This window comes from Mustelus asterias, chromosome 5 (genome assembly GCF_964213995.1).
Source record: "Mustelus asterias chromosome 5, sMusAst1.hap1.1, whole genome shotgun sequence".
Classification (NCBI taxonomy): Eukaryota; Metazoa; Chordata; class Chondrichthyes; order Carcharhiniformes; family Triakidae; genus Mustelus; species Mustelus asterias.
Window position 1 is genome coordinate 42,072,447 of NC_135805.1, and position 24,720 is coordinate 42,097,166.

At 43.3% G+C, this 24,720-nt stretch overlaps 1 protein-coding gene across 1 annotated transcript; it reads left to right on the forward strand.

The window, feature by feature from the left end:
- The first annotated feature begins 5,955 nt into the window (after positions 1–5,955).
- Positions 5,956–24,514, forward strand: irak1bp1 (interleukin-1 receptor-associated kinase 1 binding protein 1). The gene is made up of 4 exons (XM_078212456.1): positions 5,956–6,307; positions 12,693–12,758; positions 16,777–16,907; positions 22,777–24,514. The coding sequence occupies exons 1-4, from the start codon at positions 6,020–6,022 to the stop codon at positions 23,045–23,047; spliced, it is 756 nt and encodes a 251-aa protein (XP_078068582.1). The 5' UTR covers positions 5,956–6,019; the 3' UTR covers positions 23,048–24,514.
- Positions 24,515–24,720: the final 206 nt, after the last annotated feature.

The following is a 24,720-nucleotide window of genomic DNA, read 5'->3' on the forward strand; positions in this document are numbered from 1 at the left end:
TTATGTTGGAATATTCAGTTTACTAAACTCATTCATCAATAGGAATATACTTACTCAGAATTACAGAATCCAAACGCTTCATGAATGACTCCAGAGTTTTTGTCTCCACTATGATATAAATTTTTAATCCAGGGGCAGCACGGTAGCACAGTGGTTAGCACTGCTGCTTCACAGCTCCAGGGACCTGGGTTCGATTCCCGGCTTGGGTCACTGTCTGTGTGGAGTTTGCGCATTCTCTTCGTGTCTGCGTGGGTTTCCTCCGGATGCTCTGGTTTCCTCCCACAGTCCAAAGATGTGCGGGTTAGGTTGATTGACCATGCTAAAATTGCCCCTTAGTTTCCTGGGATGCGTAGATTAGAGGGATTAGCGGGTAAAATATGTGGGGTAAGGCCTGGGTGGGATTGTGGTCGGTGCAGACTCGATGGGCCGAATGGCCTCTTTCTGTACTGTAGAGTTTCTATGATCTATGATATTCTACCTGGACGACCATTTCAGATTTTGATGGGACTGCATGAACAAGTGCTTTCTGACATCAAGTTTGAACTTTCCTTCATCAGTTTATACCCACATCTTCTTGTCCCATGTCGTCCATTAACATAAAATAGCATTCCAACTTTAGTTGATGCTTCTTTTAAATAAGGTTAGGATTGCAATTCTCAGTCTACCCAATCTCTCTTCATAACTAAAACTCTCCAGCCCAGACAACATCCTGGTAAATCTTCTCTGCACCCTTTCCAGTGCCACCACATCCTTCCTATAATGTGGATTCCAGAACTGCACACAATGCTCTCGCTGTGGCTGAACCAACATTTTATACAGTTGTAGCATAAGTGCATCACCTCACAATCATCTGGATTGAATTCCATTTGCCACTGATCAGCTCAGCCCATCTGACCAGCCCGTCTATATCCTCCTGTAATCCAAGGATATCCTCTTCTCTACCAACCCACTAATTTTCATATCATCTGAAAACTTAATGATCAACCCTCATATATTCAAGTCTAAGTCATTTATATAAACCACAAATAGTAAATGTTCCAACACCGATCCCTGCAGGACCCCACTGGACACAGTCTTCCAGTCAGAAAAACACCCCTCAACTATTACCCTCTGCTTCCTGCAACTCAGCCAATTCTCAATTCAATTTTCTTGGATTCCATGAGCTCTTGCCTTCGCTAGAGCGTGTCAAAGTCATCCTGCGGAACAAAGGTTATCCTGATTAGATCGTTGCTCATTGTAGTTGTGCAGATGTGTGAAATACAATGTTAATTTATAATGTCATCAGCTGGACATAAACATAGTGAACATTTTGAAAGAACACTTTCACTAAGCAAAGGGAACTGGTGCAGCTATTATGCTGCAAGGACTATCTTGTGGAGACTGGAGTTCTCAGAGACAATGGCTAAGCTCAGCCCAGATTGGAACCAGAGAGAGTTCATGTATCCTGGATGTAAGATACATTGGATTTGAACTAATAATTAGAGACTAGCTTCTGGAAGGTGGTCAGAGCAACCCTTAGTCCAAATGGTATAACTTGGCATTGGGAAAAGAAGTCTGGGTTGACGAAGGTTGATATTACTTTAGCCGGGAGTGTTAAGGGGATCTGCCCATATTCCTTTAACACATCTAATTTTGTTATGAACATGGCAATTTTTACCTTGTCGATAGTCTTCCAGGTGAGGAATTGGGTAAGTATATTTTAATTTCATTTATGGGATGTGGGCATAGCTGGTTAGACCAGCATTTATTGCTCGTCCCTAGTTGCTCTTCAGAAGGTGGTGGTGAGCTGACTTCTTGAACCGCTGCATTCCTCGAACATGTAGGTACACCCACAGTGTGTTAGGGAGGGAGTTCAAGGATTTTGATCCAGCTACAGTGAAGGAACGGCGATATGTTTCCAAGTCAGGATGTTGAGTGACTTGGAGGGGAGGCCCTAAGTGGTGGTGTTCCCATGTGTTTGCTGCTCTTGTTCTTCTAGATTGTAGTGGTCAGGAGTTGGAAGGTGCTGCCTAAGAAACCTTGGTGAGATCCTGCAATGCATCGTGTAGATGGTACACATGGTTGCCACAGTTTGTCAGTGGTGGAGGCATTGAATGTTTGGGCAAGAGGTAGCAATCAAGCGGGCTGCTCTGTCCTGAATGGTGTCAAGCCTCAAGTGTTCTTGGAGTTGCACTCATCCAGGCAAGTGGAGAGTATTCCATCACACTCCTGACTTGTGTCTTGTAGATAGGCTTTGGGGAGTCTGCTTTTGTCACTGCATTAATCTTTCTGTGGTTGATTCATTGGGCTTAGACCCTAGCACGGCTGGGGAACTCCAGTCACAGGGCTAGAAGGGATGACAGCATTACACCCCTCCCCCCCCACCCCCCCTTCTCTTTCTCTGACACCTCTTTCTTTAAAGCGGAGTTGTTTGTGATTTGAAAACTACAGTCAGATCTCATCGTTGCAAACCAAGAGTTCATACTGGAGGATTGCAAAAAAAAAACAGTATCTCCAAGAAAAAAAGAGACTGCTTCGGGGAAAATCTTTTATCAGCAGCTACCCTTCAGCTATAAACAAGCATCTGGACAATCCGTGAATAATATTTTTTCTGACTTTAATTTTGAGTTGGCTAAGTTTTAAAATCTGATACTCTACAGGGTTTTTTTTTGCAGATCAGGATGTGGGGATTGGGGCACAACAGTTGGGTGGGCTTTGTCTGTGCTGTTTTTGCATTCATGAGAAGATGGACACATTATTTGGTTTAAACCTTTTGTTAATAATTTCTGCATCTTTGTTCGAGTGAGATTTAGCAACAATATATACGGACTTGGCAATATCACCTTTTTAAATTCAAACTCTGTTCTAACCAACCAAGGAGTGAGACAAAGATGAATCAGTTCACTCCTCCTAACCTGGTTGCAACAGTGTATCACGCTAACTTGCAAATGGGAAAGCTGTCACTTTTGGACCTTAAAGTGCCTCGTCTACCTTAAATTACTCTGGAAAGATAAAATATCTCAAAAGTTTGAACAGCAGGGTAAGCAAGCTGTTTCACCTTGGTTACACAAATGGTATTTTCCACTAACAGCATGCTGTCGTCTATCCAAAATGACCTTCTGCCCACCACACAATAGAGCAATGTTATGAATGAATTTCTTTACTGATGCAAGGCCAGGTACATAAGCCATACTTCCCTATGAATACTTGATTGAATCAAATAGCATACTGCTTTGGTTGTTCGTAACAGGTGGAAAACACACCCTACTCAATCCACACTTACAAAACATCTAATGCTAGATATGATTCCACAATTGGACAGCGCTTGCTGAATAATTTTGAGTGCATTAATAGCCACATCCAGTTTAACATCCAGCCAAGCTCACAAAGTGGCTCATCTACGCTTACTGGAAGCGACATACATTCGTAGTCAGGGATCCATTCCCTGCAAATAAAATATGTTCAAGCTTTATGTTTTTTTTAAATTACCCAGAACTTGGGGAACCAATTGCTTTCTCCATGACAATACCTTGGCCAATCATAGAATCATAGAAACCCTACAGTGCAGAAGGAGGCCATTCGGCCCATCGAGTCTGCACCGACCACAATCCCACCCAGGCCCTACCCCCCATATTTTACCCGCTAATCCCACTAACCTACACATCCCAGGACTCTAAGGGGCAATTTTTTTAACCTGGCCAATCAACCTAACCCGCACATCTTTGGACTGTGGGAGGAAACCGGAGCACCCGGAGGAAACCCACGCAGACACGAGGAGAATGTGCAAACTCCACACAGACAGTGACCCGAGCCGGGAATCGAACCCGGGACCCTGGAGCTGTGAAGCAGCAGTGCTAACCACTGTGCTAACCACTGTGCTACCATGCCGTACCGTACCGTCAGCTTAGCAACCAATCAACAGCCTTCTCTCCTGACGTATAAATTATTGGGGTTATTTGAAATTTGGCATTCTTGTGTTTGTCCTGATGAGTGCAGAATGAGAAGCTTCCTCTATTTTCCACAACGTTAAAAGCTAACATTATATTCAGATAGGGTTCTAAAGGTGAAGCAATAAGTTCAGGACATAAATCTAGTTTTTAAAATTCATTTTTAGGACATGGACATCTCTATTAACAGTGTGTAGTTTTCTTCTTGATCCTTCAGCAGTCTTGTGTTTCTCATTGCTAATTAACATTTCGCAATATGCTTTAGCACACTCATACTTAAAACATTCTGCTGTCAACAAAATGTCTATTTACTCCTTGACACTTTTATTCTGCAATCTACCACCAATCACTCCTCCACAAAGTTAGATTTTTTACTAGAAAACATTTATAAATAATTTAATCGCTGCAAACTCCTTTACTCCTGCGTTAAATGAAAGGCATTACTGCATATGCTATGCAACTGTCTCAGCTAAAATGCGATATGTGCCTGGAAGAATCACTTTGTTTAGTGGAGAGAAAGAGAAAGTACTTGAGAGAAGAATACAAACCAATTGAACAAATAAAACCAGTTTAATATTTGTTGTGAAACATGCTAAATTGGTTGACAAGGGATGTGCCTAAATTAGACTTGATAGGATTAGGATGTTGTCACTGGAGAATGCATAGATATTATAAAATGCACATAGGTTGTTCAACTGAATCAGTCTGTGTCTATGCTCCATACTAATCCTGTGTTCTGCTACCATATTCCTTATATTCACTCTTTTCCTTCAATTAACTTGTAAAGCTATCAGAGCAGATAACCAAAAGCTCAAAGAAATAGGTCTTACAGGGACAAATGAAACCAATTTATTATTTGTTGTGAAACAAGTTGACAATGGACGTACCTCTAAATGAGACTTGATCGGATCAGGATTTTATCACTGGAGAATTACATATAAATTATAAAATACAAATAGGAGTTATTATTTTATTGCAGTAACAAGAGCTGAAGGGAGCTGTTTACGGAGGGAATTTCATGAGCTTAGCGCCTCGGCAGGTCAAGGCATGACCATTGTTGTAGGGCAAACCCAGGGAGTGTGAGCTGCAGCAGGACAGGAATGAATGGAAAGGGTTAAACAGACAGCCTGACTATAGTATTCACACTGTGGGCAGACACGACAAATTACCATATCCCAGACCGTACTAACACAGTCACACCCTGGGTGAGATCTTACTGAGGTTACAGCAACAATAAGAGAATCGATATCTTATCAAGGCTCCACAATGTCTAGAGGAGCCATTGTGCCTCTGGAAAACTGATCAAGAGGGAGAATTTAGCATGGCCAAAGCACCACCTCCCACAGATCTCTCCACAGATGCTGCCAGACAAGCTAAGTTTTTCCAGCATTTTGTTTTTATTCAGATTTCCAGCATCATCAGTATTTCTTCATTACTTTCTTGAGGTTCTTGATTAATAAGGCAATCGGGGGTTATGGGGAAAAGGCAGGAGAATGGGGATGAGAAAAATATCAGCCATTTTTGAATGGCAGAGCAGACTTGATGGGCCAAGTGGCCTAATTCTGCTCCCATGTCCTATGGTCTTATACTTTATCCATCCTTATCCCATCTTCCAGTTCTGGGTCTATATCCATGCAGATTATTGCACCTCAAGTCCATATTGGTGTTTTTTTTAAATCTGATGAGAGTTTCTGCCTCAACAGCGAGTTTTAGATCACCACCATCCTCTGGATGAAAAAAACTCCTTAAATGCCTCCAAATCTCCAATGGACCCCTCTTTTTTGTTTCTTGACTTGTCGAATTAGCACCCTGCTATTTTGCAACATCAGCATTTTTGATCATTTGATCCCTCTAACCCTCCAGCTGTTTCTTCTCGTTTGCTTGACCCTCTGAACTTGTGTTCCACGCACTCCATTGTCAGCCGCCGCGCATGCGCGCCCATCTTGCCTCCTCCCAGGTCGGGACTTGTTGCCATGGCAACGGTGCCACGCCACGCCCCCTCAGCCCCGGGTGAGGGGGATGGTTGCCATGGCAGCTGATCCAGGCCACGCCCCCTCCTCCTTGCCGCCATTTTCCACGGCGGTTTGGTAACCATGGCGATCACTCCGGCTCAGGTCTTCGCGGCGCTGTTGTCGGATCAGGAGAGGAGTAAACGGTGTGGGTCCGAGCGCTGCCTCCTTAAATCGCCCGCGCCATCCTCGTCCCCGGCCGGCGAGCGGGAGGTACAAGTCAGCGCCTCAGCCGAGGTGTCGGCGCCCCCTAACCGGGCCCGGCTGTGCGTGCTGGTGGGCAGCAGGAAGGAGGCGGCGGCGGCGGTCAAGAGCAGCGTCAACCGGCGGCTCGACTACATCGTGCAGAGCGTCCGGGCCCATGGCGTGCGGGTAAGGGAGAGAGCCCGGTGCCTGTCAGCAGCACCGGCGGGGAGCTGCCTGCCTGCAGCCCTCCCACAGTTTCTTTCTTAAAGGTTACTCCATTCTTCCGGTTACAAAGCCAGTACACAGAGCGGACAGGGGCAAGACCTGAATCCATCTCATTGATCCAAAAACCAATTCGTGGCCCCCACAAGAGAGACATACAAGATCCAAGCTGACAAGAAAAGACATCTGATATTGGGTTTGATCTGATTCTTAAATCTTAGTAAGAGTTTTGACGGCGCCAGGTTAAGGTCCAACAGGTTTATTTGGTGGCGGATGCCATTGGCTTTCGGAGCCCTGCTCCTTCGTCAGATGGAGTGGAGACCTGGTGGTGTTAAAACTCTTACTGTGTTTACCCCAGTCCAACGCCGGCATCTCCACATCTCAGACAGGGCATACAGAGACACGGAATCAAGTTGCAGAATACTGATTAGAATGTGAATCTCTAATTCCCCAATTAATTAATTGGTCCCCAAAGATTTGCGGGTTAGGTTGATTGGCTATGCTAAAAATTGCCCTTAGTGTCCTGAGATGCGTAGGTTAGAGGGATTAGTGGGTAAATATGTAGGGATATGGGGGTAGGGCCTGGGTGGGATTGTGGTTGGTGCAGACTCGATGGGCCGAATGGCCTCTTTCTGTACTGTAGGGTTTCTATGATGAACCAACCAGGTCTTAATGCTCCCTCCACTCACATTGTCTGTATCTTTAAGCACAGCTTAAAGAGATGTGTATTGTCTCCAGACAGGACATACACATCTCCTTAACCCGTGCTTGATGCTCCCTCCACTCACATTGTCTGTATCTTTAAGACCTGGTTGGCTGTAGAGATTCGCATTCTAATCAGTATTCTGTGACTTGATTTTGTGTCTCTGTGCCCTGTTTGAGAGCAGATATCCACGCCATCTGACGGAGGAGCGGCGCTCCGAAGGCGTTTGCTGCCGGGTACACCTGTTGGACTTTAACCTGGTGTTGTTAAAACTCTTATTGTGTTTACCCCAGTCCAACGCCAGCATCTCCACATCTTAAATCTTAGCCAGAGACCCGAAGGTGATCACACTGGGCTGCCTTCAAGTCCCCACTCCACTCTGGATAAAGGCAAAATACTGCGATGCTGGAATCTGAAACAAGAACAGAAAATGCTGGAAAATCTCAGCAGGTCTGACAGCATCTTCTCAGCATCAGGATCCTGACTCCAAACATTGGCTCCATTCTCTCTCAGTAAGAAGTTTGGCAACGCCAGGTTAAGGTCCAGCAGGTTTGTTTGGTAGCGGGGGCCACACGGGCTTTCGGAGCTCCGGGCCCCTTCTTCGGGTGAGTGGGAGTTCTGTTCACAGACAGGGCATATGAAGGCACAAACTCAATTTACATGAGTGATGGTTGGAATGCGAATGCTTACAGCTAGTCAAGTCTTTGGGATGCGGGCAGTGTGAGTGGAGAGAGCATCGGGACAGGCTAGGGAGATGTGTGTTGTCTCCAGACGGTGGGACTCTGCAGGTCCGGGCAAGCTGTGGGGATTGCAAATGGTGTGACATGAACCCAATATCCTGGTTGAGGCTGTCCTCATATACCCAATTGGGTTCATGTCACACTATTTGTGGTCCCCGCAGCTTGCCTGGACCTGCGGAGTCTCACTGTCTGGAGACGGTGCACATCTCTTTGGCCTGTCTTGATGCTCTCTCCACTCACGTTGTTTGTATCTTGAAGACTTGATTGGTTGTGGGTGTTCGCATTCCAACCATTGTTCATGTGGGTTGAGTTTGTGTCTTTGTATGCCCTGTTTGTGAGTGGAGTTCCCACTCGCCTGAGGAGGGGGCTTGGAGCTCCGAGGGCTTGTGTGGCTTTTGCTGCCAGGTAAACCTGTTGGACTTTAACCTGGTGTTGTTAAGCTTCTTACTGTGTTTACCCCAGTCCAACGCCGGCATCTCCACTCCATTCTCTCTCCACAGTTGCTATCAGATTTCCTGAGATTTTCCAGCATTTTCTGCTTATGTTCCCACTCCACTCTATCCAGACTGGGATTTGAGTGCAGGTCCAGGCAGACCCTGCACTGTTCTGGTGATGAGAATTATCCCATGATCCTATTTCAAAGCAGAGCAGGACTCCTGGTCCATATTTATCTCCCAACTAACAACACAAAAACATACATTATGGTGTTTGATTATTGTGGTATCTACTGTGTGCAAATTGGCTGCTGCATATCCTACATTACAACAGTGACACACATTTCAGAATGTATCAAAAGAAATACCCAATTGGCTGTAAAGCACTCTGCGTCATTCAGACACCCAAAAGGACATTTTTAAAATGTTTTTTTCTCTCCTCCATTGCTAATTCTAATATCTAGAAGAAAAACTTGGATTCCCATTCCAGAGTTAATACTTCAGTTGAGTTAAATTAGCACCCTGAGAGTGAGACATGTCAACATTGGTCACATTTTTACAAATGCATAAAGGAATGGTGATGATTTGTGTTTATTATGATTGAAAGACCGGCACAGACTCCGGAGCTGCGCCATTCCATCATTCATCATCAATATAGGTTGGCTGTAGTTGTTGTCATCTAGTTAAATCTGACACAATAATGAATTGACTATTGAAAATGCAGTCAACTTGCAGCAACATGCAATTACTATCACGTTTGGTAATGGTAAATGTCACTAATGATTGCAGCTGCTGAACATCAGGGAGCTGATTCCCAATTACTTGGGAATTACTTGGGAAACCCCATCCAGTATCCTGTGTTAGCTGTGTTTGAAAAATTGGTGGCATGATAGACTAAGGAATGTAATGTGGTTAAGAGCTTATTTTTGTTGACCTTTAATCTAGTGATCACAATGTAATAATTGTTTCCCCTCCCAAGGGTTTGTCTATTCTGAGTAAGTATTTAGTGTGCAATCCCCAATTAAAGGAGTATATTATTTACTTAAATGGGGCCATATGGACTCCTCCATATATATATATATAGACACCTCGATGTAAAAAAAAATCGCCAAAAGGTACTTGGTGACATGCTGAAAATTGTAGCTTCTAACGGTTTAGTAGTGCCATCAGCAGTATCTAGTGTTACCCCATCTGTCATAAATGTACAAATTATGTACATTTATTTTGAGATATATGGGGGTCAGTTTAGCTCAGTTGGCTGGTTAGCGCAGGTTCCATGCCTGTACTGGCTGAGGATGATTCATAAAGGCCCACCTTGCCCCTCACCTGAGGTGTGGTGATCTCCAGGTTAAATCACCACCAATCAGTGCCTATGGTCATTTGGGAGTCTGGTGACTTTATTTATTTGAATCTGTACAATAGTGATCTGTAATAGTGAATATGTTAAATTATGAATAGTCCAATATAAATACTGAATCCATTATGATAATCGTGAAGGTGTGAAATTGGTGAAAATAAAAGGAACAAGAGTCTCAACCACAACGGGAGAATTAGGAGAAGTGATAAAAAATATATGGTTTAAAAAGATGGATTTTTAAGAAATGTTTCTAATTTGGGAAGTTGAGGTGTCTCGGGAAACAATTCCAGAGAGTACAGCTGCGTTATATGAAGACTGTCCCATTAATGTTGGGGTTCAAGACCTTAGGCAGAAGACTGAGCATGTGGGAGGGGTCAAATGGCTGGAATAGGGTCCAGTGGTAGCGTTGTAACATTGAGGAGGGATTTGATGATGAATATTTTAACTTTGTATTGGAAAACCGCAAAGGTAGCCCAGTAAGAATGGGCAAATGGCATTTCATGAACAGGATATATGTAGTTGAAATTTGAGCAAATTACAGTTTATGAATAGGACAAAATGGTAAGAGGGCATGAAAGAAATTTAGTCTTGATCTACATATGGAAAGCACTTTGGTCCATTCAGCCTGTTCTATACAATTGTGATACCTTGTGTATTGCAATGTATACACTGGTCACCCCATTCAAAAATCATGTTATCTGGTGAAATGTAAAATGACAGTCTGCAGGGGTGGGAGAAATTTTAACCATTTCTGCCCAAATAAATGAACATTTCTCTGTCAATAGGAGGGAGGTGGAAAAAAGATATGTGGTGTTATGGAATTTGAAGTAAGCTGATGAATAGACAGTAGTGGAGTTCGAATCTGTTTTTTGGGATTAGAAAGAGTTCTTAGGTTTTGCACAGACCTGGTCGATCTTGAGGAATTGGCTAGTAAGGACTATCAAGTGAATGCAGTGGAGCAAAGTTTATTACATTCTGAACACAGTAGCTTCAATTGGAAATTTTGACTACTTCACAGCGATGCCAACTGAGCAGTCTGACAGTACAGAAGTCAATGTGGAATTAAGAGGAAGTGGTGGAAAATAGATCTGTGTTGTTAGCTCACAATAAAGCTGACCTTATACCGATGGGTAACATCTCTGAGGGGGAACATGTTAATGAGGGGCCAAGAATAAATTAATTATTGCTAAATAGCATAACAGAGCATTGTTAAAAGATGTTGGGGTCAGTTTAATGTCGGCAGCAAGCATTCCATTTCATTAATGTCCAGAATGTTCGTTTGTACTCGACAACCACATAGATCAGCATTTCCATGCGTTGTTTCTGCATCTGAGAGAAAATCAATAGTGAATGTTAACCACACTCAATTTCCCTGAACTAATTAAAGCAATGTTAAACCAATTCAAACTAAACTTTAAGCATTTAAAGTGCTTGTTTGTTTTGAAACTGAACTTGTTCTCCAGTGGGAAGTCCCCATGTGCTGTTACTGAACTATGCAGACCAAGACAGCCCCAGGCTCAAACCCTGCTTAGTGCTGAGTTAGCTTTGCTCGGCTAGAGTAGCAGTGGAGCACTTAATCTGTAAGGGAAGGGAAATCAGCTATAGAAACAAAATATTGATGTCCTTGCCACTCCCCTCCCCAAAACAATTCTTTATTATCACCCATTCTGATATTTCCCTCATCTTTGCTGCTTCAAGTCTAAGGGCTGTGGGTTTGAGTTATGTTACAGAGAATTAATGTATTTACAGCTTGGAAACAGGCAATTTTGGTGCAATAGATCCATGCTGTGTGTGTGCAGCTTGCGAGCTTCCTCCAACCCTTCTCCATTTAACCCCATCAGCGTATGCTTCTATCCATCTCTCCCTCATAAGCTCACCTGGATTCTCTTTAAATGCATCTGTGCTGTTTGTTGTCTCAACAACTCCTTGTGAGAGCGAGTTCCACGTTCTAACCACTCTGTTTTGAAGAGGTTTCTTCTGAATTACCTTAGTAACCATCATATATTTATGGCTTCTAGTTTTGGTGTCACCTGCAACTGGAACCATCTCCCATGTTGGCTCTATCACACCCTTTTGTAATCTTAACATTCTCTTTCAGGTCACCCCGCAATATTTTGCTGGAGAAAAGAGTCCTGCTGTGTTCAGTTTTTCCTGATAGATAAAACCTCTCAGTTCTGGTAGTATTTTATAAGTCTGTTTTGCACCACCTTCGGTGCCTCTTTTTTTTACAATCAGGAGCCCAGAACTGTTCACAATACTCCAAATTTAGTCTAACCAAGGTTCTGTACAAGTTTAACATAATTTCTCTGCTTTTGCTTTGTTAGCACTTATTATGGGCTTATTGACCCAAATTACTTTGTGATTTGTGTGTCTGCACCCCCAGATTCCTCCTCTTCTATCCCATTAAACACTTGTCCAAAAGCAAAATAGGGTGGATGTTAGAAATCCAATACAAAATGCAGGAAACACTCGGCAGGTCTGTCATCATCTGGATAGAGGAGCAAAGTTAACCTTTCAGGCTGTCACCTGTCATCAACATCATCTGTCCAAATCACTGAATACTCCGGGGAGCATGCTGGATAGAAAAAATATCCACTGACTGTTTTCCCCTCTGCCAACTCACCTTCTTTTGACACTTTGATAAAATGTGAGGAGTACATGGACTTTTTTGTCTTTAAGATTGGGATTCTGTGTTTAGCTGCCAGTGATTGTTTCCACATACCTCCTTTCCCCTGCCCACCAATCAAATCCTCTTGGGCTTAACTCTAGAAGAAAAAATGAAATTTTGTCTTCGGAGCAGGACTTCAGGTTGTATTGCTCCTGTAGTTAGGGGAAGCACACACCTGGAAAACCCTCAGGTCTAAATATGTCCCCAAGGGCTTCATGTAACAGCTCAGTTTCACTATTAGCAGGAGTCAGCACTTCTAGCAGAATTGAAACAAATGTCTTCTCTTCAATGGGAAATACTTTGGGGTTGAAACACAAGACTACTACTGTCTACTTGCAATAAGAAATTGTATGTGCTCGTTGCGGTAATGATTTTATGTAATCCTATACTATTACCCTTTTAGAACTAATACTATCTAATTGCATACTTTGTTTGCAAATGTTCCAGGAGGACAGTGTTACTGTGACTAAGGATTTTCGACGAGTTGAAAATGCCTTTCAAATGGAAGCAGAGGTACTACTTAGTTCTAAATTTTCATTCATTTGTTAATGCTGTATGAATGTGTTGTATAAACAATACCTGTAGCATTAGTATATTACATTAATTACTATGGACGAAGAACTAGTTGTTATATTCAGTTTTTGGTTTTATTGGAATGGATGATTGTTAAATGTAACTTAATCCAGTTACAAACATAACATTAGCAATATACTAGTGTAGGTGGAAATGTAAGCTAAGCTGTGAGGAGGACACAGAGACTATAAACAGATCTTTGCAGGTCAAGTGCTCAAGCAATAAGGAGCAAATTTGATTTTATTTGATTTATTATTGTCACATGTATTAGTATATAGTGAAAAGTATTGTTTCTTGCGCAATATACAAAGCATACCATACATAGAGAAGGAAAGGAGAGGGTGCACAATGTAGTGTTAGCGAGCTCGGGTGTAGAGAAAGAGCAATTTAATATACGAACGAGAGTAAAAGATAGAATTGGAGGATATGCTGGGCACAGCTTCAAAGAAGTCGCCACACTCCGGTGCCATTTTGAATCAGAACCAGGTGGAGTATAATGTGCAGAAGTGAGATTATTCACTTTGGTTGTAAGAATAGAAAAGCAGATTTTTTTTTAAAAGATGTGAAACTTGTAAATGTTGATGTTCAGAAGGCTTGGGTTTACCCATACAAGAAACACATAGGCCAGAATTTTATCATCCTGCCCACCACAGGAATCGGAGCGGGTGAGGACGGACCATGGAAAGGTTCGTTGACCTCGGGCGGGATTTTACGGTTTCGGGAGAAGCGAGACTGTAAAATCCCGCCCATGAAGCTAGCATACAGGTTGTGCTGATTATCCCTTTAAAGATCACACGACCTGGGAAACCAGGCAGGGATCAAGTTGAGGGTTCACTCTGGTAAGCAGGGATTTCTCTTCCAGAACTATCTGGAGAGCTGGCTGCAGCTATGAGACTGCAAGACTTTCTTTGTATAGCCTTTGCCTGTAAATAAATGTGCTGTGGTTTTTCCCTTAACTGGTGAACAAGAATTATTACATTTGCGACAAGGGTAAAATTGGGCATTGAGCTGCAAGTATATAGTTTCTGTTGAAGTTGAGCTGAAGAAGAGTAATTACAAAAATGCCCCTATTTGGATGGATAGATTCTTTTGATGCCTCTGTGGAGGAACGGACACAATACATAGAGCATTTGGGCTATTACTTTCAGGCCAAGGGAATAGAGGACAACAGAAAGTCTGTTGCCATGAGTTATGGTATACCTTTATAATCTTATAACTGGATTGACAGAAGCCGAGTACCCAGCTAACTTAGAGGAACTGTTAAAGAGATTTCAAGAGGCTGGAATTCGCCTCAAGAAGGAGAAATGTACTTTTCAAGCCACCAAGGTAGCCTACCTGGGGTACTGTGTAGAATCACAAGGATTATGGTCCATGGAAGACAAGGTCAGAGCCATAAAGGAGGCATTGGCCCCCAAAAACACATCTGAGCTCAAATCGTTTATAGCAATGGTGGGGTTTTTTAACCAAATTTGTCAAAGTATTGGGCCCTTTGCATATGCTGCTAAAGCAGATGTCCCTGAAAGAAGCTTTTAACAGAGTAAAGTCATTGCTACGCTCTTCGATCTTGTTCGTGCATTTTGACCCATCTACGAAATTAGTGTTAATCTACGATGCCTCTCAACATGGCATTGGTGCGGTCCCTTGAGAAGGACGACAAATCTGAGGGTTATGTCTCAAACCCTCTCAGAAGCCAAAAATGGCTACTCACAAATTGAGAAGGAAGGATTATGAATAATTTTTGGTGTCAAGAAATTCCACTAGTATTTGTACGGTAGGCACTTTACCATTGTTTCTGATCACAAATCGCTTTTGGATTTTTTTAAAGATAAGGCTATTCCACCAATCGCTTCAGCAAGAATTCAGCATTGGACATTAATCCTCTCTGCTTACAAATATCTTCAAGCAACGACCTGGAACTCATATAGTGAATGAAGATGCACTTGGTCACCTACCTTTGCAAGAGAATGTTGCACCTCCCCCAATCCCGCAGGAAATTGTTATAGCGCTTAATTTCTTAGATGCGTTGGCAGTCTTGGTGAAACAGATCAAGAGACCAGTCGGGATTCACTACTGTCCAAAGTGAGGCATAGGGCATTAATGGATTGGGCTAATGAGTTTCTGAAGAGATGAAACCAGATCTTATACAAAAAGATGAGTTGAGTTGCCAAAATGGCATCATAGTCGTCCCTGTACCAAAAAGAGAGTTGAATTACACAATGCCCATCCGGGTATATCTAAGATGATGATGCTTGCCAGGAGTTATGTCTGGTGACCTGGCATTAATTGCGACATTGAGAGCCAAGTCAAGCACTGTGAACAGTGCCAATTTCAATAAAGGTTGCCTGTTGCAGCCCCACTGCACCCTTGGGAGTGGTCTGGCTGGCCATGGACATGAATCCATATTGAGGATGTTGGTTCATTCATGGGTGCAATGTTTTTGCTCCTTGTCAATGCAGATTGAAAGGGGATGGAAGTGTTTAAGCTACAATTGAAAAATTATGCCAATGTTTTTCCACCCACAGAATGCCTGAAGTCATCATGCCTTGTTAATGGAACTGTCTTCACAAGTGCTGAGTTTCAGAATTTCACCGCCCTTAATGGCATCGAGCCCATTAGGGCTGTGCCTTACCACCCTGAATCTAACCGACTAGCTGAACAAACAATCCAAATCTTTAAGTCTGGCCTAAAGAAGCAGTCAAGAGGGACTCTGGAGACCAGAATTTCACGATTCCTTTTGGGCTAAAGGACCACTCCACATGCAGCAACAGGAGTCCCGCCAGCAAAGTTGTTAATAAACCATTGTCGCAGAATGAGACTGTGCCTCCTGTTTCCAAATTTGCCGGGGAGGATGGAGGCCAACTAATGTAGTTAGAAGACAAACCATGATTCATGTAAGTCAACATGGTAATTTTCAATGGATGAAGCTGTGTATGTGAGGGATTTTGGAAGTAGGTCGAGTTGGGTCCCTGGAATCGTCGTATCCAAAACTGGACCCCTGTCTTGTCAAACGGAAGGAAGAATCGTCCGGAAACACACAAACCATTTGAAAGAACAAAAGTTGCTCCAACAGCCAGTACTGACATCAGGAGCTTATATTACCAGCTGGGAATGTTGTCAACTATCCAGGCATTGAAGTATAGGTCAACCTGTTACAGGCGCAATTGACATCCCCATGGAAGCAGATGGAATTGCGATGCCTGTGCCTGAAAAGACACCTTTCCGCAATATGGAGACCAGTGTGCACAATAGCAAACTGATGATTCTCCATACAGTTTTACTCCATGTAAAGAAATCGTTTGCCTCTGCTCAGCACTCCATCATCCATGAATATTGAAAGTTGACCTTGAACTTCTATTTGAGTGGAAGTTTCAGTTCCATCTTAATCTGACTTAAAATATTCAAGTCCAAAGCCAATCAGGATAGGGGAATTATGGCTTAGTTTCTGTTATTACATTAATCAAAAAATTGTACATCTTTCTAAAATAAGACAGAAATGTAAGTGGGAAAATTATTTAAATTTCTAACCAAAACTGTTAATGTCTACTTTGCATTTTAAGAAGCTGATAGATAACCAATTCAAAAAATTGAAGATATCCAAAAGTGACAACCCCACAAATGGGAATACAATATATTTCAACATTACCTATCTGAGCCAATAGGTGGAGCAAATAAAATGCATCATCTTGCAGCAAGCATACATCTTGTAGGCTAAGCTAATAATAATGTTGGTATTTTGTAATTTTCAAACAAGAAATTGGAAGGGAGTTATAAGAACTATTTCCATTGCCCAGGGCAATATTCCTGGTAAAACAATTACCAACCAACCAACCTAAATCAAAAAGCGTGATGTATCTTTGTACTGTTGAAAACCTTCACTTAATTAATCTGTATCATCGTTAAGCCAAAAACTTCAATGCCACATTACATTTTTTAAAAGGGCTTTTTTTTTCTTCTCTAGGTCTGTATTATATTCAGTGACTTTGGCAAGATGGAGAATTTGTGTAACCTGTTAGTGGAGAAGTTGGACAGTTCTGTTGTTGTTGGTTTACCTCAGTTCTATCACACAACTGAGGCTGTGGAAACTATCAGGTAACTTGGACAACTTTATACATTTGTTACCCCGGAGCAAAACATATTTAATAGTTCGAGAAATTGTCCAAAGACAATTGTTAAGATTATTTCTCAAAAGAGAGAAAGCTTTTCCATAGTAAGAGTTTTGACGAGTATTTAAAAATGAAAAGAGTAACTCGAGCGAGGGTTGGTCCTTTACAAGGTGAGATGGAATTAATGACGGGTTATGAAGAATTAGTGGAAGTGTTGACCAGGTATTTTGTCTTCTCTGTAGAAGACACAAGGGATACTTGGAAATCAGCAGGTAAAAGAGAAGGAGGAACTTTAAATGATCGCAATCACAGGAAAAAGGTACTGAGAAAACTGAAGTAAGATTTGTCAAGATGTCGGGACTTTCATCCTCGAATTTAAAGAAGTGGCTGCAGAAATAATAGATGCATTGCTTGTAATTTTCCAAAATTCCCTGGATTCTGGAAAGGCCCCAGTGGATGGAAAAGTTGATAATGTATCATTCATATTCAAGAAAGGAGGGAGACAGAAAGCAGGGTACTATCGACCAGTTAGCCTCACACCTATCGTAGGGAAAATGCAGGAACCCATTATTAAGGAGATAATAGCAGGATATTTAGAAAATCAGCACAGTCAACATGATTTTGTGAAAGGGAAATCATGAGGCGGTTCTGCCAACCCAACAGCAGCGGGCCTGGCGACTCAAGCGGAGGCCGTGTAGCGGGCTTCCCGCTGGACGCCACAGCCTCCACACAACTCTGGCCGCTGGATTTCCAGCGTCGTCAGCTCCACGCCGATTTCTGGTGTGGAGCTGTATAAATTATTTAAATGTTGCTTTTAATATAATTAGTGGGCCCAGGACTGAAGTCTCCAGGCCCGCTAACCCATTCTGCATTTGGCAGTGACAGAGGGAGGGAGGCCAGTGATTGGGGCTGTCTTTTGTGGTGGGTCGGGACTGCCCAGGGGGTGGGATCGATGGGGCTCAGGGCTGGTCTGGGGCCATTGTTCGGGGTGTGGGGTTGGTCGGTGGGGTAGTGATGCAGGGTCGCAGGATAGGCCAGCGATTGAGCAGTGCAGGGCTACTGCGCATGCATTGATCTTGGCACTGACAGATTGGCACATGCACAGTGGCCTGCTCAACGCTATGATGCCAGCCTCTCGGGCAGGAATAGGCCCCATCCACAGATCTTTAATGAGATTCACACTCAGGCCTTCTGTGATGTACAGAGTGTGGGGGATTCATGAAAACATCAGCGGGATTTACTCCAGTTTTTACATGAATTCGATACTTAGAATGTTTTTGGGAGAATCCCACCCCATGTTTGACTAATTATTAGAGTTCTTTGAGGAAGTAACAAATAAGCTAAATCCATTGAAGTAGTGTATTCAGATTTCCCAGAGGCATTCGATTGGCTACCACATCAAAAATTGCTGCACAAAGTAAGAGCTCATGGTGTTGCGGGGTAACATATTAGCATGACTGGAGGATTCATTAGCTGTAAGAAGTTTAACAACACCAGGTTAAAGTCCAACAGGTTCATTTGGTAGCAAAAGCCACACAAGCTTTCGGAGCTCCAAGCCCCTTCTTCAGGTGAGTGGGAATTCTGTTCACAAACGGGGCATATAAAGACACAGACTCAATTTACATGAATAATGGTTGGAATGCGAATACTTACAGCTAATCAAGTCTTTAAGAAACAAACAACGTGAGTGGAGAGAGCATCAAGACAGGCTAAAAAGATGTGTATTGTCTCCAGACAAGACAGCCAGTGAAACTCTGCAGGTCCAGGCAAACTGTGGGGGTTACAAATAGTGTGACATGAACCCAATATCCCGGTTGAGGCCATCCTCGTGTGTGCGGAACTTGGCTATCAGTTTCTGCTCAGCGACTCTGCGCCGTCGTGTGTCGCGAAGGCCGCCTTGGAGAACGCTTACCCGAATATCAGAGGCCGAATGCCCGTGACCGCTGAAGTGCTCCCCAACAGGAAGAGAACATTAGCTAACAGGACGCAGAAGCAGGGATAAATGGGTCTTTTTTGGGTTGGCAAGCTGTTACTAGCGGAGTGCCCCAGGGATGAGTGCTGTAGTTTCAACTATTTATAATCTCTATCAATGATGTGGATAAAGGGATCAGTTGTGATGGCACAGTGGTTAGCACTGCTGCCTCACAGCGCCAGGGACCTGGGTTCGATTCCCAGCTTGGGAATTCCCGGCTTCCTGTCTGTGCGGAGTTTGCATGTTCTCCCCGTGTCTGCGTGGGTTTCCTCTGGGTGCTCAGGTTTTCTCCCACAGTCTGAAAGATGTGCTGGTTAGGTGCATTGGCCTTGCTAAATTCTCCCTCGGCGTACCCGAACAGGTGCTGGAGTGTGGCGACTAGGGGATTTTCGCAGTGTTAATGTAAGCCTACTTGTGACTAATAAATAAACTTTATCTTTGCGTGGTAGCTGAATTTGCTGATGACACAAAGATAGGTAGAAAGTAAGTTGTCAAGAAGACATAAAGGAGGAGATCTTACCAAAAAATCTAAGTGCTGAACGAGTGTGAAAACGGGAGAGAATCGCACCCATTTTTTGGGCAAGCTCCCAACACAATCGTATGGCAACTAGCAAAAAAAAAAGGCAAATGTGATTTTCACCAGTGTGATTCTCGTTAGGAGTGGACGGAGCCTATTTGGGCTGGGAAGCCGGCCTCTGAGCTGTAGGAGCGCTATTGCGCATATGTCCCGATCTCCCAGTGCACTATGTACAAGTCTACGCAGTACATGAGAAGATCTCTCTCTCCCCCCAGACATTGGCCAATCCCTAGTGCAGAGCACCCCCCACCTGCCACCCCATCCCTTTCGGCCTGAGCCAGGCTGGCAGTGCCAGGGTCCCAGACTGGCACTGCCCAAGGGGCACTGCCCAGCCTTGCTCCCAACTACCTGGGGGGCTTCAAACTCACATAAGTTAACCCTCTGTTTCCAAAACCATTAAATTTATTGACACTAACTTCCAACTTCCTTTTTTTGTCAATTCCATCATATCGCAGATTCCCGTAACATCCCTTTACAACGTATACAAAACAATTACTTGTCAGGTCACCAGGGCATATGATGAAGAAAAAACAATGACCTTTAGACTGTACCTGCAGGAAAGACTGTGGGTTTGAGTGGATAGAAAAGGAGTGTTTCAGGTGCTGCTAATTTTGTCTATTGCAGGAAGAATAATTAAATTGTACTCTGTCACAAGGGAAGAAAAATAATTTCAATGTTTTAGGTTTTAATTATGCTGCAATAATTGTGGAAATACGAAAAAGTTTAAAGTTTATTAGTGTCACAAGTAGGCTTACATTAACACTGCAATGAAGTTACTGTGAAAATCCCCTAGTCGCCACACTCCAGCGCCTGTTCAGGTACACTGAGGGAGAATTTAGCATGGCCAATCCACCTAACCAGCACATCGATCAGACTGTGGGAGGAAACCGGAGCACCCGGAGGAAACCCATGCAGACATGGGGAGAAAGTGCAAACTCTACACAGACAGTGACCCGATGCCGGAATCAAACCTGGGGCGCTGGAGCTGTGAGGCAACAGTGCTAACCACTCTGCCACCGTGCAGTGAAGTAAAGATATTGTACAAATTGTAATAGCATGTGAGTTTATCATTGAGTTGGAGATTTTATTAATGCAGAAATCTGGACATCTAGCCGATTAATAAAACTATGGCCATTTACACAAGTACCTCAGAGAGTCTGCCAATTTCCTGCCATAACTTAGGTGGAAAATTCCTGGCATTTCCTCTGGAGATCCAGAGTTTGTGTTTTACTCCAGGTAAGGCCAGTGCACGGGCTGACAGTGAATAACAGAAAGTTAACTCTTGTGCCTCACTTACATCTCCCATCCAACTCACTGCCCGGCTAACATGTAACAGAAATTTCAGTAGCAAGTGACTGCTGTTGTGACCTCAGGTACTGGTCCCCACACAAGTCCATCTGAGTGCTCCAGGAGGGGAAGCCCAGCCCTGGGTGGGGGAGGCCCAAGATTTCCTTTTGCAACTCTGAGGAGGATATATGTTCTGGCCCCAGCAATTTTGTCTGATATGTTTGTCGCTTCTTTGGACACGGGTGAGGTCCCTGAGGATTGGAGGATAGCGAATGTGGTCCCATTGTTTAAGAAGGGTAGCAGGGATAACCCAGGAAATTATAGGCCGGTGAGCTTGACGTCCGTGGTAGGGAAGTTGTTGGAGAGGATTCTGAGAGACAGGATGTATGTGCATTTAGAACGGAACAATCTCATTAGTGACAGACAGCATGGTTTTGTAAGAGGGAGGTCGTGCCTTACAAATTTGGTGGAGTTTTTTGAGGAAGTGACAAAAACGGTTGATGAAGGAAGGGCCGTGGATGTCGTCTATATGGATTTCAGTAAGGCATTTGACAAAGTCCCACATGGCAGGTTGGTTAAGAAGGTTAAGGCTCATGGGATACAAGGAGAAGTGGCTCGATGGGTGGAGAACTGGCTTGGCCATAGGAGACAGAGGGTAGTGGTCGAAGGGTCTTTTTCCGGCTGGAGGTCTGTGACCAGTGGTGTTCCGCAGGGCTCTGTACTGGGACCTCTGCTATTTGTGATATATATAAATGATTTGGAAGAAGGTGTAACTGGTGTAATCAGCAAGTTTGCGGATGACACAAAGATGGCTGGAATTGCGGATAGCGAAGAGCATTGTCAGGCAATACAGCAGGATATAGATAGGCTGGAAAATTGGGCAGAGAGGTGGCAGATGGAATTTAATCCGGATAAATGCGAAGTGATGCATTTTGGAAGAAATAATGTAGGGAGGAGTTATACAATAAATGGCAGAGTCATCAGGAGTATAGAAACACAGAGGGACCTAGGTGTGCAAGTCCACAAATCCTTGAAGGTGGCAACACAGGTGGAGAAGGTGGTGAAGAAGGCATATGGTATGCTTGCCTTTATAGGACGGGGTATAGAGTATAAAAGCTGGAGTCTGATGATGCAGCTGTATAGAACGCTGGTTAGGCCGCATTTGGAGTACTGCGTCCAGTTCTGGTCGCCGCACTACCAGAAGGACGTGGAGGCATTGGAGAGAGTGCAGAGAAGGTTTACCAGGATGTTGCCTGGTATGGAGGGTCTTAGCTATGAGGAGAGATTGGGTAGACTGGGGTTGTTCTCCTTGGAAAGACGGAGAATGAGGGGAGATCTAATAGAGGTATACAAGATTATGAAGGGTATAGATAGGGTGAACAGTGGGAAGCTTTTTCCCAGGTCGGAGGTGACGATCACGAGGGGTCACGGGCTCAAGCTGAGAGGGGCGAAGTATAACTCAGACATCAGAGGGACGTTTTTTACACAGAGGGTGGTGGGGGCCTGGAATGCGCTGCCAAGTAGGGTGGTGGAGGCAGGCACGCTGACATCGTTTAAGACTTACCTGGATAGTCACATGAGCAGCCTGGGAATGGAGGGATACAAACGATTGGTCTAGTTGGACCAAGGAGCGGCACAGGCTTGGAGGGCCGAAGGGCCTGTTTCCTGTGCTGTACTGTTCTTTGTTCTTTATGTTTCACTCATTAGAGGAGTCACCACTGCTACCCTGCTCTTGTTACAACATCAGATTGGGCATTGATGATACCAGAGTGCGACTGCATATTTGAGGAGGACCCTGATAACTTGGAGCAGGTGCCCTTGCTTTCCACAATGTAAAAAGGGAGTCATCCAAATTAGGACCGATGAGGGCTAGGTAAATCCCCTGCTCCATTTTAACCACTCCGCTGTCTATTTATTAGTGGGAAATTAAAATCTGAGGCCTTAATATCACCTACAATATCTTTCAACTAAAAGTGCATAAAATAAAATTTAATCCAAGTTCCTATTTGTTTCGTATAGACGACAAGCATGTCTTCGAGCTGTTGCAAACTCTCGGCGTAAAGCATTTGAAGTGTGCCGATTGCTTGGCCAGACCCTGGGCAAACCTTTGATCGTCCGGGAAGAAGAAACCAAAGAAAGTGAAGGTCTAACCACCGAAGCACCATCATCAGACAATATGAGGTCATTGACAATTCAGCAGCAAATTAGCAACGCATCTGTGACTGTGTGTTCCAAAGTGTTTGTGACTTTTGAGCTTAAATCGAAAGATAATCTCAAAAGAAATAATTAAGTAAATCACTTTTGAATTTACAAATGAAAGCTTTTCAGGAAACCAGCTGCATTTTTAAAAATGCCAATGAATGTTTTAAATGTGCATAAAATGCAATTTTGTGAAAGGCAATCTAGAGATATAAGTGCTACATTAGCTAATCCTTAGTGGTGCTAATTTTTAATATGCTGCTTAATGCAAGTAAAATGGATCCATTGGTCTTATGCATAACAGCACCTGCTGCTTCTACTTATTCATTTCCTCACCAGTAACCAAGACAACATGGAACTGATGTCAACTTGTGGCAATCAATATCAAAAATCCCTAGGAAAAAGTTATTGATACAGTTTTTATTCATATGCATGACTGAGAGGCAAATTATATTTTTGTGCAACAGTTGGTATCATCAAATCTTTTTCAGCCATTTTCTTATTAGTTGACCTATCTTCATTACTGTGTAAATACAAAATGGAGAAGAAAACTAATGTTGGTGGTGCAGATCCGTTTCAGGTTGTGAAGTTGCTGGTGCCATGGATCTGAATTAATGTGGAATGCAATCAGTTAATTGCAGCACCGTTAAGCTTACTACTGCACACAATAGAATTTGCATAGGCCTGGCTGACAGGTGTATGTCAGGCATCCACCTGTCACGGTGAGGATGGAGTACCTGAGCACCTAGAATACCTGCCCCTCCACTCTACAGACCAGAACATATGCTGCCACCCCCCTGCCAAACTTGTACAGGGAGCCACTGATAGAATTATTTTTTTAAAATCTTGTTTCTGTCGTCTGGGATCCCCCTCTCACTTGCGGAACACGTGTTCTTTTTGCAAGGTGGGCTCCCACATCTCGCTGGCTGTTTTGGTCCCTGGAGATATGTCAAACTCCATTAAAGGATCCAGGAACATCTCAGTTTAAGAAGACCCTCCGTCACATCCTCTTGTCATTGACCTTTTGAAGAGTAGAGACTTTTCTGTTTACAAAGTCAAGCAGGGAATCCCATTTTAGGCTGGGCCCTGGCATATCCACATCCTGCCCTCTGACTAGCACTTGTCAAAATAATGGCGGGGGTCTACTGGAGTAGCTGGAAAAAAACCTGGTGCCCTTCAGTTGGAAAGGTGTGCAGTTTCTAACAATTGCCATAATATTCAAATTCAACAGATTCTGCTGAGTCAGGATAATGTGCCAGAATAACATATCCCCTGGTTCACTGTTGAGAACCAATACCTTGTCAATGACATGACAATACTTTTACAGTTTTAATGGGGATGAGGAAAGAATAATTAATAAAACAATTTTGGACAATATGAAAAACGTTTGTTTTGCAAATAAAAGCTTTTTCTTAAAAGATTAAGAATTTTTACAGCCATGCAAATATTGGTATTTATTTTGTTCCTCTGTTCGTTGCAATGTACTGCAATTTGCTCAAGTATCACTAAAGTTATTTACATCTGTGCATTTACTTTGCAATGTACTGTTCCACACTTAGTAATTGGTTATTAAATATTCTTGGGAATTTGCATACCTAAACTTGCAATTTTACAAGCGGACAAGTTCTTAGCCACTGCACTTCATGTATATACCCAGGTCATGATTGTTATATTGGATATTCTACCTTACCTTGGTTGCAGGGGTGGGGTTCTGAAATCCACGATTGATCCTGTTCTTATTCAATATGCAAATGTGAATGTTTG